This window comes from Misgurnus anguillicaudatus, chromosome 3, assembly GCF_027580225.2.
Source record: "Misgurnus anguillicaudatus chromosome 3, ASM2758022v2, whole genome shotgun sequence".
Classification (NCBI taxonomy): Eukaryota; Metazoa; Chordata; class Actinopteri; order Cypriniformes; family Cobitidae; genus Misgurnus; species Misgurnus anguillicaudatus.
This window is the reverse complement of record NC_073339.2, coordinates 39,353,630-39,367,190: the sequence shown is the minus strand read 5'-3', so window position 1 is coordinate 39,367,190 and position 13,561 is coordinate 39,353,630. Positions and strand designations below refer to the sequence as shown.

At 37.3% G+C, this 13,561-nt stretch overlaps 1 protein-coding gene across 1 annotated transcript; it reads left to right on the top strand.

Annotated features, from left to right (window-relative positions):
• The first annotated feature begins 85 nt into the window (after positions 1-85).
• LOC129444881 (eukaryotic translation initiation factor 3 subunit B) lies at positions 86-12,932 on the top strand. Its single transcript, XM_055205888.2, has 18 exons — positions 86-338; positions 1,425-1,617; positions 1,716-1,835; positions 2,762-2,819; positions 4,455-4,583; positions 4,677-4,834; positions 4,905-5,036; positions 6,011-6,077; positions 6,161-6,207; positions 6,614-6,824; positions 6,943-7,015; positions 8,729-8,851; positions 9,861-9,939; positions 10,035-10,173; positions 10,262-10,387; positions 10,588-10,665; positions 10,827-10,935; positions 11,421-12,932. Exons 1-18 carry the CDS (start codon positions 236-238, stop codon positions 11,516-11,518), a joined length of 2,043 nt encoding a protein of 680 aa, XP_055061863.2. The 5' UTR covers positions 86-235; the 3' UTR covers positions 11,519-12,932.
• Positions 12,933-13,561: the final 629 nt, after the last annotated feature.

Here is a 13,561-nt window from a genome sequence, read left to right as displayed (position 1 = left end):
AGAATCCGTGATGAGAGCTTGCACTTTTCCCCTTTTTCACGGTAACGGCACTGCGCCGTCTTGTAAATAAATAGTCTTTGGTCACACGCGCATGACAGCAGCCGACGTCACATGCGTTTCTAACTGCGCACTCGGGTGGCAGCCGGCATTCCCGTTATCGTACGCATTTCCATCTATTAGTTTTCTTACATAAGTAACCGGACTGCATTCAAAGGCAACGATTACAGTGCATTAAATGCAGGATTTGGCAAACATGGCGGCCGAACCTGAATTTGACGAAGAAGACGAGCCTTCGTTCAGCGACCCGGAGGATTTTGTGGATGACATCGATGATGAAGGTAAAGAGTCTGCTGTGTGAAGAATCCGCTATGCGCTCGGCCTCAACACTCTTAACATCTGATGGAGCAAAACTGCTATAAAATTCCATGTCATTACATTTTAATGTATAATGATAATATTATACTTTTTTATAATAGCATAATTATTATACATGAAATAAATGCGTTTGCAGATTTGACAGATGCTTGTCATATGTACGTTATGTCTGTCAGTTTTTAAAGGGTAATAAGTTATAAAATGCTGTTAATTAAATGTCATAAGGTTTGTCATAGTAACTGTGGCTTTCGTAATTGCTGCTACATTAAAATCATATAAATAGTGAATCTTGTAGAATATGTCAGGGGCGTAGCTATAATTTTATTTTTTGGGGGTCCCATCTTAAAATGAGGGGGCACTTTATACATAGCTTAACACCTATAAATAAAACAGCTTAACACCTGTACACATTTAAAACAGCATATTTACTTCACCGTTTCAGCAGAAGATGAAGTAGACTCGGATGATATAGATGGCACATTATTTTTTTCTTGCTCATCTTTCTGTGCTTTTTTGAAAAAGCGTAATATTGTACTTTGCGCGCCAGCTGCCATTGTCACCGATTATTAATGAACTCTCATGGGAAGATGACAGCATAAGTTACGCACAACAACACGTGACATGAGCTAATCCAATCAAGTTTGAAAACAGCTGTCAATCAAACTAAGAAAAAATCTGAGGGGGCAGAAATGTAAATGAAGGGGCCAAGGCCCACCCAGGCCCCCTTGTGGCTACGCCCCTGGAATAAGTCTCTTCTGTACAGAACAGAAGACTAGCCCAATTAAACTACTATTAACAAAACTTACCATGATGTTTAAGTACTCTGTAAATAACATGTTAGTTGCATATTATAAACATTCTTATATACCTGTATAACAAAATACCACGGTAAATCTTTGATACCATGCACTGCCAGTGTTTCTGTTTGGAATAAATGTAGGATCTGTTTTTTGTAGAAAATATTTTTGAAAATATATTTGATGTTTTATGCAGGCCTCAAATAAGTGCCCATATATTACGTATAAGCTTTAATGTATGTTTTAATGTAGAGTTGTTGGAGGACGTTTTGCGAGAGAGACCTCTGGAAGCTGATGGGATAGATTCAGTGGTGGTGGTGGACAATGTTCCCCAGGTGGGCCCTGAACGTCTGGAAAAACTAAAAAATGTGATCCATAAAATCTTCTCAAAGTTTGGAAAAATCACTAATGAGTTTTACCCTGATGCTGCTGGTACCACCAAAGGGTATGCTTTTAATTTTTTAACACATTTAAGAGTTTACACCATTGAAAATTAACCAGTGAAATATATTATATAATAATAAGTCTTGTATGTGTCCTCAGGTATATATTTTTGGAGTACGCATCACCTATCCAAGCCCTGGAAGCAGTCAAAAATGCAGATGGTTACAAACTGGACAAACAGCACACATTCAGAGTCAATCTGTTTACTGATTTCGATAAGTATGTCCCTCTTGATAAATGTTGTGTGTCATGTTGAATCGCATGATCATTGAAGTAGTTATGCTTTGTTTCCGGCTAGAGCAAAATAAATGTAAAAAGCTTTTACAAAAAATACACAAATACCACTGATTATTATGTACAATGTCAGAAAAAAATGGTCCACAGATGTCACTAGGCAAGTACCCTTATAAAAAGTACACATTTTCACCTAAAGAGGTCATTAGTCAACCCAGTATCACGAAATTGCGTGACTATTTCACGCATGGACCAGCGTGACAATGTCACGCTTTGCCGCGTTTGAGCGTGAGCATGTCACGCTTTCTGTTTGTGTCGCTGTCACGTATTGGTTACTCAACTTTTTTGTCCTAATTTCTTACCATTGTCGCTTCGGTTTAGGGTTAGATTTACATAAAATGACACTCTTACCTAAACAAACTCTAACCCCAACGTCAGGTGACAATTGGTTAAAGTTTAGAAAATATAAAAGAATAAGTATTGTATCTTTTTATTTTATAAACCAATACTTAAAGTGACAAATACTTCAAGTGACATATAACACAAGCACCAAATCTAACCCTAAACCGAAGCGACAATGGTTTGAAAATAGGACAAAAAAGTTGAGTAACCAATACGTGACAGCGACACAAACAGAAAAGCGTGACATGCTCACGCTCAAACGCGGCAAAGCGTGACATTGTCACGCTGGTCCATGCGTGAAAAAGTCACGCAATTTCGTGATATAGGGTTGCATTAGTACCTTAAATACATATGGGTCCTCAATGGTACATGTTGGTACCAAATGTATACATATCTTTACCTAAATGGTAAATATTAGGACCTTTGTAAAGGGTGCTGTCCCAGTGACAGCTGGATAATTTTTTTTACCATTTCTTTTGTGTACTGAACAATTTATGTGTGTGTTTTAGGTACATGAACATCAATGACCAGTGGGAAACACCTGAAAAGCAACCGTTTAAAGATTTTGTATGTGGTTTTGTGTGTATATGTGACCTTTGAGAAAATTATAAATAGACCATATAAACTGTTTATAAACTATTTACTATATGGTCATTTTTATAAAACAGTTCAAAAGTTAATGGAGGGTTTCCCGGACAGGGTTTAGATTAATTTAGGACTAGGCCTTAGTTTTTACAAACATATCTTACATAAAATCATTACTTGTGTGCATCTTGAGACAAAACATTGGCATTTAAATATGTTAAGATATGTCAATGCAAGCTGATTTCAGTTAGGACAACTAGCATTTTAGTCTTGCACTAGACTTAAAGTAGTATTCAATTTTCTTGAAAGAAAAATCCAGGTGGTTTGCTCACCACCATGTCATCCAGGATGTTGGTGTCTTTCTTTGTTCGGTCCAGAGGAAATTGTGTTTTTTGATGAGAACATTGCAGGATTTTTCTCATTTTGGTGGACTTTGGTGGACATCAGCACTTGACACTTGGCTCAACACGTGGCGGTTTTTTTCAACGGAGTTTCAAAGACTGTAAACAATCCCAAACGAGGCATAAGGGTCTTATCAAGCGAAACGATTGTCATTTTTGACAATAAAAATAACAAATATACACTTTTAAACCCCAATTTCTCGTCTTCCTCCTGTCCTGAAAGCGTCAGCGTGACCTCACGCAATACGTCATGACGTCAAGAGGTCACAGAGGACGAACGCGAAACTCTGCCCCAATGTTTACAAGTGTGTTGAAAGAGGACCGTTCTGACGTTGTTGTATGTTGAATGATACTATTTAATGTCTTTGTGTCAGTTTATTGTTTACAACGGTCCGCAAATGTGCGTTTTATATATGTAACACGTGACCTCCCTACGTCACTACGCATTTGCGTTGGGTCGCGCTGGACCGGACCTAGACGAGGAGTTGTGGTTTGGAGGTGCATTTTTTTCTTGTCAAGAGTGACAGTCGTTTCGCTGGGTGGGACCCTTGTGCCTCGTTTGGGATCGTTTATAGTCCTTTGTTACTCCGTTGAATATACTGGTACGTGTTGAGTTTAGTGTTAAGTGTTGGTGTCCATTAAAGTCCATTAAAATGAGAAAAATCCTGCAATGTTTTCCTCAAAAAAACATAATTTCTTCTCGACTGAACAAAGAAAGACACCAACACCCTGGATGACATGGTGGTGAGTGGATTGTCTGGATTTTTCTTTTAAGAAAATGGAATATTCCTTTAAGCCCTGTCCGGGAAACCGCCACAGTGAGTTTGAAGCTTAGGTATTATTATGTAATATCAGAATATTTATGAACACATATCTGTTTATTTAATTCAAGCTTTAGTTTCAAGCTTTTATAAATTAATTTTAATAATATGTAAATACATATTTTAAACATACAGGGGTGGTTTCCCGGACAGGGATTACCTTAAACCAGGACTAGGCCTAAGTTTCTTTAGGAAATAACATTACTTGTGTGCATTTTGGGGCAAACCATGGGACACTGATGTATTTTAAGATATGTCAGTGCAAGTTTATTTCAGTTTGGACAGCTCTTACATTTATTTTAGTCTAGGACTACTCTAATCCCTGTCCGGGAAACTGCCCCTAATGGTGTATTTTACACCATAGATTTACATAATGTCTTGTCACCATTTACCAGGGTAACATGAGACACTGGCTGGAAGATCCAGATTGTCGTGATCAGTATAGTGTAATTTATGAATCGGGAGAGCGAACGGCCATATTTTCCAATGATGCAAAGGAGCCAATATTGGTTGAGGAACGAGCTGTAAGTAAAAGTATTTGATTTCAAATAACTACCATGACAATACGCAATGACATAAGCCCTGTTGTGATGCATTACTGTCTAATATGTCTTCAGCGGTGGACGGAGACTTACGTCCGCTGGTCACCTAAAGGCACGTACCTGGCCACCTTCCACCAACGAGGAATTGCTTTGTGGGGAGGAGAAAAGTTTAAGCAGATACAGAGATTCAGCCACCAGGGTGTATCGCTCATTGATTTCTCCCCGTGTGAGAGGTAAATATGTGAGGTAAACAGAGCGGCTGTATGTTACACACTTTATTAACATGTTAATAACGTTGGTTAGGTATGTGGTGACCTTCAGCCCATTGATGGATACCAAAGAAGACCCTCAAGCCATCATCATTTGGGATATTTTGACGGGACAGAAAAAACGTGGCTTCCATTGTGAGAGTTCAGCACACTGGCCTATTTTTAAGTAAGTAATATAATCCTGGATCTCAACTAGTAGAGCACTGCATTAGGGGAACAGACATTCTTATTAAATATGTGGTCTCTTCGGATAAAGGCATCTCTCAAATAAATAAATGTGAGCCTGGACCACAAAATCTTAGGCGTAAGGGTCAATTGTTTGAAATTGACATTTATACATCATCTGAAAGCTAAATAAGTAAGCTTTCCATTGATGTATGCTTTGTTGGGATAGGACAATATTTGGCCAAGATAAAATCTGGAATTTAAAAGTGCAAAAAAATCTAAATATTGAGAAAATCGCATTTAACGATCAAAGTCCAAATGAAGTCCATATACAGCAATGCATATTAAAGAGCACCTATGGTCCGATTTACAATTTTACATTTCCTTTGGTGTGTAAGTGTGTATTAGTACATGTTAACGATATGCGAAAGGTACAAACCCCAAAGTAAATAATCAAGCGAGTTATCGTCTCCAACGTAAATCTCTTTTCTTGGACAACAACAAACACATGGATTGTAGTCAGTTAACTTCCTGGGATAGGTGATATAGACAATACCGACATTATCATAATTCCTCCCGCTTTAGACTCAGACAGGCAAACAAATGTTATCCAGATTCATCTTGCTTCATTTCCAAACTGCATAAATACTTTAAAGCCCAAAGTATAGTATTTTTTCTATATTTACCCGAACGTACACGCACAGTTAAATGCACAGCCTTGCAAAGTATAGTTTATTTGACTCGAACGTGTACAAAGACGTTCGACGCATGTGCATTGCGACTAAATGCAATGCATCGCCTGGGCTGCATATTACAATATCTTGTATGTAAATGCGCGACCTATGCTAACAATGTATGTGGGGTTTCAAAATCCGGCGATGCTGATGATGAAACTTGCATCACGCTTGCTGTATGCAGACTCTCGTGTACGACCATACTTGGACCTTAGGCATTATAAAACTGCTTCTTTTACAGGTGGAGTCAGGATGGAAAGTTTTTTGCCAGAATGACACAAGACACTCTTAGTATCTATGAAACACCTGTAAGCCAACTTTTTATTTTGGTGCATGTTTATATGCATTTTCTGAACTTGCTGTTTTTGTAATGCCCTTTCACTTATTACAGTCGATGGGTCTGCTAGATAAGAAGAGTTTGAAAATAACTGGAATAAAGTAAGTTTTCATAAATGCTTAAAGGAACAGTATGTAAGAAATGTATTTTAATTCATCATAAAATGGCCCTGATATGTCACTAGACATTAAGAAATCATTTTCATTTCAAATACTTATCACTCACAACAGTGGTCTGGCCAGGATATTGTCATTTAAAAAGTGGAGTTACAGCCCTCAACTGATGTTTATATTGTCATTTTGTGTTTTGGCCACCAGTTCTGTGATTGCAGTACCAGTTTTGGCCACAATCCTACATACTGCTCCTAAACTAATCATAATTCTCTCATTATTTACCACCCCTCATGTTTTTTTAAATGTTTGACCCCTGGGAACAAAACATGATGTATATTTTTAGAGATGGGAGCTGTAAATAACTATTTATAAACGATTCCTTTATTTGTGACAGAGATTTCTCTTGGTCACCTGGGGACAACATCATTGCCTTCTGGGTCCCGGAAGACAAGGACATTCCGGCGAGGGTCACACTGATGCAGTTCCCATCCCGTCTGGAGATTCGGGTTCGGAATCTCTTCAACGTGGTGGACTGCAAACTACACTGGCAACGGCAGGGTGACTACCTGTGTGTGAAAGTGGACCGAACGCCCAGAGGAACACAGGTGTGTGTTTGCCCATAAGAGTCATTAGAGAGTCTAATAGTCCGGGACAGTGAGTACAAGGTATCATTTTGAATACTGACTGTAATAACTCCCTGATGTATTTTCTGTTTTTCCACAGGGTGTCGTCACTAACTTTGAGATTTTCCGCATGAGAGAGAAGCAGGTTCCTGTGGATGTGGTGGAGATGAAAGGTCGGTTTTCATTTATACATCTGCATCGTTTTCACGTCAACATGCGGTTACATATGCACATCGCTAGTAGGCAGTGTTCACAGACAAATTACAATAACAAGGCAAAAGCCGAAGAAGAAGCAACTTGTTATGTACGTTGTTGGGGAAGCATCAGTGATGAAGGGAGTATTGTAGTACTCAGTGTTGGGGGTAACGCATTACAAGTAACGTGTATGACGTAATAATATTACTTTTCTAAAGTAACGAATAAAGTAACGCATTACTTTATAAATGTACACATTAAAGCTCACATAACACACGCTTTTTCTGCATTTCTGATGTTAATCTGGAGTACCTATAGAGTAGTATTACATCCTTTATATCTCCGAAGAGTCAGATTTATAAAAGAAAGATTAGCGTTACCGAATCTTTCTGATAACGTACGAAAAAATGAAGAAGGAGGAGTTACTACCGCGGGAAGAGCTAGTACGAGTCATGCAACACTATACAACACTTATAACTTATGATTCACTACATGTTCGTGTCATTTATATAATATGCACGCGCATATTTAAAACAGAAGTCTTACTTACCGCATGCAACTCATGACCTGGTTGGGACTTTTCAATGAAATCCAGCGCATCAAACACACACCCAAAACTCTGCTGCTACCCCGGATAATAAACTAGATCCATTGTTTTCATAAGGCTGGATTTCTTCTCCTTACATCCAAAAACACAGTTCTTTTTTCGTGCCATTGTTGAGTTTTGAAATTAAACAAAGCTGTGTCGCGTGATAAGATGTTTGCAAGTTCTAGCGTCTCCCGCTGATTGACGGGTGGGCGGGGTTTTTGGGGGGATGTGCCCATAAAAAGAAGTGATACGTATAGAAAACACCTGAAACGTCAGCTGGACCTGTAATCGGAAAAAAAATTCCGAAACTTGTATGAACCCTGGCGAAGTGCATTCGGCACAGAAATACTCTGTAACACGTCCAAGTGCTTTTTTGACACTTTGCCTACGCTTACCATGAGGAAACAACTCTATAACTGTGTTAATAAGTCAGAATGCTTGAAATACCATTGAACCACCCCTTTATGTTTGAGTTACTTTTTTTAAAAAATAATGCGAGTTACTTTTCAGTTTAATTAATTCGGGAAAAAAATAATTAATAAAAAAAAGTAATGTACTGAATTAAACTGAATGTAGTCACGTTTGAGGAACAGGTTGAGTCAGAAAACGGAGATGGCAGGCCAGAGCTTGACATTTTTGTGATGGAAATATGCAATTTCTGAATACAGAACTTCTCATAAAACGGTCATAAAACTGAAAGAGATCAAGCCTAAACCTAAGTGAGCAAAAGTAACTTAAAATTAATGCATGTATTACTTTGCATGATATCGCTCCTCAACTTGTTCCATCTTTTTGTTTTTACCGTTGCAAGCGGAAATGCGCATTAGGAAATACGACGCAGATTTTTTTTACCCAAGGGAGAAGTTCTAGAAGAACAATCACGTAGTGTGCATAGAACTGATGCTTTGTTGCATTTTTGGAGAGGTGTGTGTCAGGCTACCCCCAACCTACAGGGTAGCTACGTATGTCCGACACAGAAGTATAAATCACGCTTAACACCTGCATAAGATTAGGAAAGACTTAAATGATATTAGCGGGTTAAGGATGTTGTAAGCAGTTTTTGTTACCCATGTCCTTTCTTAACTTATGACTATTGTTTTAGAGAGCATCATTGCATTTGCCTGGGAGCCTAATGGAAGCAAGTTTGCTGTGCTACTTGGAGAATCGCCCAGAATAAACGCCTCCTTCTATCACGTCAAAAGCAACGGCAAGATAGAGCTTATCAGTAAGTGCCAATCTTATTTGCTTATAAACTAAAGTGGTTATAGATGCAATGTTATAGATGTATATACATCTATTCCTTAAAGGATTAGTCCATTTTATAAAAAAAAATCCAGATAATTTACTCACTACCACGTGATCCAAAATGTTGATGTTTTCTTTGTTCAGTCGAGAAGAAATTATGTTTTTTGAGGAAAACATTCCAGGATTTTTTTCATTTTAATGGACTTCAATGGACCCCAACACTTGACAGCTTTTTTAACAGACTTTCAAAGGACTCTAAACGATCCCAAACGAGGCACAAGGGTCCCATCCAGCGAAACGATTGTCATCCCCGACAAGAAAAATAAAAAACATGCACTCCCAAACCACAACTTCTCGTCTTCCTCCGGTCGTGTGAGGCACCAGCTCAACCTCACATAATACGTGATCACGTCAAGAGGTCACGGATGACGTATGCGAAACTGCCCCAGTGTTTACAAGTGTGGAGAAAGAGGATTGTTCTGACGTTGTTGTATGTCGAATGATACTAATTAATGTCTTTGTTTAAAATGTTTAAAATGGTCTGCAAATGTGCGTTTCATAATGTAACACGTGACCTTTCCACGTCATTACGCAATTACGTGAGGTCGCGCTGGCACCTCACAAAGCCGGAGGAAGAAGTTGTGGTTTAAAAGTGCATATTTTTTATTTTTCTTGCCAAAAATGTCAATTGTTTAGCTAGATAAGACCCTTATGCCTCGTTTGGGACCGTTCAGAGTCCTTCGAAACTGCAATTTTAAACTGCATTAAAACTGTTAAATATCGGGGTCCATTAAAGTCCATCAAAATGAGAAAAATCCTGAAATGTTTTCCCCAAAAAACACAACTTCCCCTCGACTGAACAAAGAAAAACATCAACATTTTGGATGACATTGTGGTGAGTAAATTATCTTGTTTTTTTTTTTTAAGAAAATGGACTAATCCTTTAATAATCTGTGATGTCATCCCACTTTAATTCTGTGATTTATCAGAGATGTTTGATAAGCAGCAGGCCAACAGCATCTTCTGGAGTCCTCAGGGTCAGTTCATGGTGCTGGCAGGACTACGCAGGTTAGTTCAGTCTGCCCTACACATGCAATAGTTTTTTTTAAAATATGTCAACATCTGAATTGCTTGGCTTACGCTAGTCATCTTTTCTTTCTCAGTATGAACGGCGCGCTTACGTTTGTGGACACTTCAGATTGTACCGTTATGAGTTTTGCTGAGCATTACATGGCATCCGATGTGGAATGGGACCCTACAGGCAGATATGTGGTTACTTCTGTCTCCTGGTGGAGCCATAAGGTCATTTCCACATAGTACCATGTTTTTGCTTTACTGTGGAAATCTGCATCTTTGTTTGTAACCTGATTTGTTGGCCATTATTTTCCAGGTGGACAATGCGTACTGGCTTTGGACGTTCCAGGGTCGGCTCTTGCAAAAGAACAACAAAGACAGATTCTGCCAGTTGCTATGGCGACCGCGTCCTCCTTCTTTACTCAGTCAAGAGCAAATAAAGGTGGTGATGTTTTCTACTGTTGTATATGTGTAAAGATTTAAAGAGGTATACATTGTTCCTGTAGCTTAACTTTTGCATAAGCAGGGCAAAAGGTCATGGGTTCGATCCCAGGAAAAACACATACTGTTTTGGATAAAGTTATTACAAAAAGCATAGATGTAAACATTGATATACTGACATCCAATTTCTCATTTTAACAGGCAATAAAGAAGGACTTGAAGAAATACTCAAAGATCTTTGAGCAAAAGGACAGACTGAGTCAGTCTAAAGCTTCCAAGGTTATTTATCTTTCTTCCTATTTCATAATAAACATGTTAAACAAACACTAATGCATTTTTTTGTTTAGAATTATTATCATTATTGTACAGAAAAACTTCTTTGCACTACCAGATTGTTTTGCTGATATAAATGCAATATTCCTGTAATGCTCTCGATCTAGGAGTTGGTAGACAAACGTCGACTGATGATGGAAGATTACAGGAGGTACAGAGATAATGCCATTCAGCTTTATAACCAACAGAGAGATCTGCGCATCCAGCTTAGAGGAGGTAAGAAACATTTGGAGTTTCCTCACTTTATTTCTGTACCTATATTGTTCTCTGTTAATGTATATTTCCATCTGTCTGATTCAGCTATTTCTGAATTGTCATGTGACCCAGGACCACAAAACCAGTCATAAGTAGCACGGGTATATTTGTAGCAATAACAAAAAACACATTGTATGGGTTAAATTTATAAATTTTGTATATGACAAAAATCATTAGGATATCAAGTACCTGTAAGGATCATGTTTCTTCCGTAAATATTCAAAACATTTATTTATCATAAGTAATATGCGTTGCTAAAGACGTTTGGTCAACTTTATAGGTGATTTTCTCCTTTTATATTTTTTTGCAGCCTCAGATTCCAGATCTTCAAATAGCCAAATATTGTCATATCCTTACAAACCATACAAACCTTCAATGGAAACCTTATTTATTCATATAGACTTAAGAGATTTGTTTATTCTAATTATAAAACAAATTTTCCCCAGGTGTGGACACGGATGAGCTGGACAGTAATGTGGAAGAAGAGGAAACCATTGAGTTCTTCATTAATGAAGAAATTATTCTTCTGGGAGACATAGAGTAAGGTCTACAGGGAAAGCAGTCTTGTTTTCAACTACAGTGCATAAAGCGCCCCGGGTCCATTACAAGTGTTTTATATGAGTATCATGCCGATTAACAGTATATTCTTACAGAAAAGTGATGCAGTTTGATTTTAATGTGAAACCCAGGGCTCTTATTCTGTTTAAATGTCCATTCATACATTCATCAAACTCATGAAACAAACTCCATTTATATACAGAAATAATCGGCAGTGATTAGAAAGAACGGTACTGTTCTGTAGTGTACGATTTTTCAAAAGGAAATGTCTAAAATGTAGGAAGTTTTTTGTACAGTGGGTTTGTGTTTTATGTAAAATTTTGTTATAGGGATTTTTTTTATACTGTTTCTCTTTTCTCCAACATTCCAGAGGAACTATGTGTAGATAACATTGATGTTCCCAAGTGTTTTAGTATCATGAGGCATGAAGTCAATCATGATATTGAGAAGTCCCAAATTTAAGCTGCTTGTAATTTAAATAATTTATAAATTAAGATTTGTGAAAAAAATCAGTAAATTTGTCACAACATTGGACATTTTAATATAACATTTTTCTTTGTATTTTATTTCGTTTTTTTATAAAAGTCAAGGTGTAAATTTAAATGTTAAAATATCCAACCTTAAAGGTGCAGTGTGTAAATTTTAGAAAGTTATTTTAACAGCAATGCAATATAATATACATAACCATGTTTTCATTGGTGTATAAAGACCTTACGAAATGAAATGTATTGTTTTTATTACCTTACAATGAACCGTTGTTATCTACATACACAGCGGGTCCCCTTACATGGAGGCCGCCATTTTGCGGCATCGTGTTTTTACATTAACCCTAAACGGAAAAAGTACTCTACAGAGAGCATTTGTCATTATGTTGTCTCAGACGATGACATGTTTATCCTATGATGGCTACCTTAGCTTCTCTTTGTGCTTCAAAAGGGAGGGGTGCAATTCGCAACCTCCCCAATAGACGTTAAAAATCCGCTGAAATCTACACACTACACCTTTAACATAGGTTGATTTTCCAAAAAAAACAAAACACTGATGCTGTATAAACATACTGCTGTGTTTGTTTAGGCTGATCCAATTGGCAACCATTGTTTCGAATCTGTGTCCCCATTAATGCACTCAAATGCCCATACTTTCCAGTAACAATAACAGTACATATATTTAAGGCATAGGGCATAGTAGGCGAACTGGGATGCAGGCTAACAATTTACAGACAGGGTGTTTGTACAACAGTCAACATTAATTTGTACAGTTTTACTTGGTGACACTAAAGGTTTGAAGATTCACACTTCAGCTTTAATAATAAACTTTTATTTCAATTTCCCATAAATCATAATCATGCTTTAAATGAAGACTACTGTATGTTTACTCCAAAATAAATGTAATTAAATTCATGTGTTGTAATATTTTTAAATTGCATTTTATTGCAGTGACTCATGATTGCATTACATAAGTGTTATGTTCTGAAATGCACCGCTGTCCCTTAAGTCAAAAGGTATAAACAGTTTAACTCCAATTAAACCCCTGGGTTCAGAGCTGTGATGCAGTGGGTAATGTCTGTTCGCAGAATACAAACTGTTTGTTCACAAACATACAGGTTCAAATCTGGCCATGGTGTTATACAAACACATTCATATTCTCTCTTTTCCAGTTTATCTTTAAATATCCTATACTCTTAAGTCAAGGTTTCAGGGTTTTACGAGAGAGCCAAAGAAATTGTGGGATTGCAACAGAAATGGCAATGTGAAAATCATTTCTATAAAATGTACAGCTGTAAAGAATAAATGTTGAAAAAAGTTTAATTTCAATATAAGAATAGCTTTTTTGGAAAGTAAATGCTTAAAACACTTCATGCATCAAATAACTAATGTACACTGCTGTTCAAAAGTTTAGGGTAATTTACTCAATCTTTATCATTTTTCCTGATTTTTAAATATTTCATTTATTTATTTGTTCTACTGAACACAAGGTTTGCAATGTTTGTAATCAAATAGTTTTTTAAGAAGCAGGAGTATCATTGACT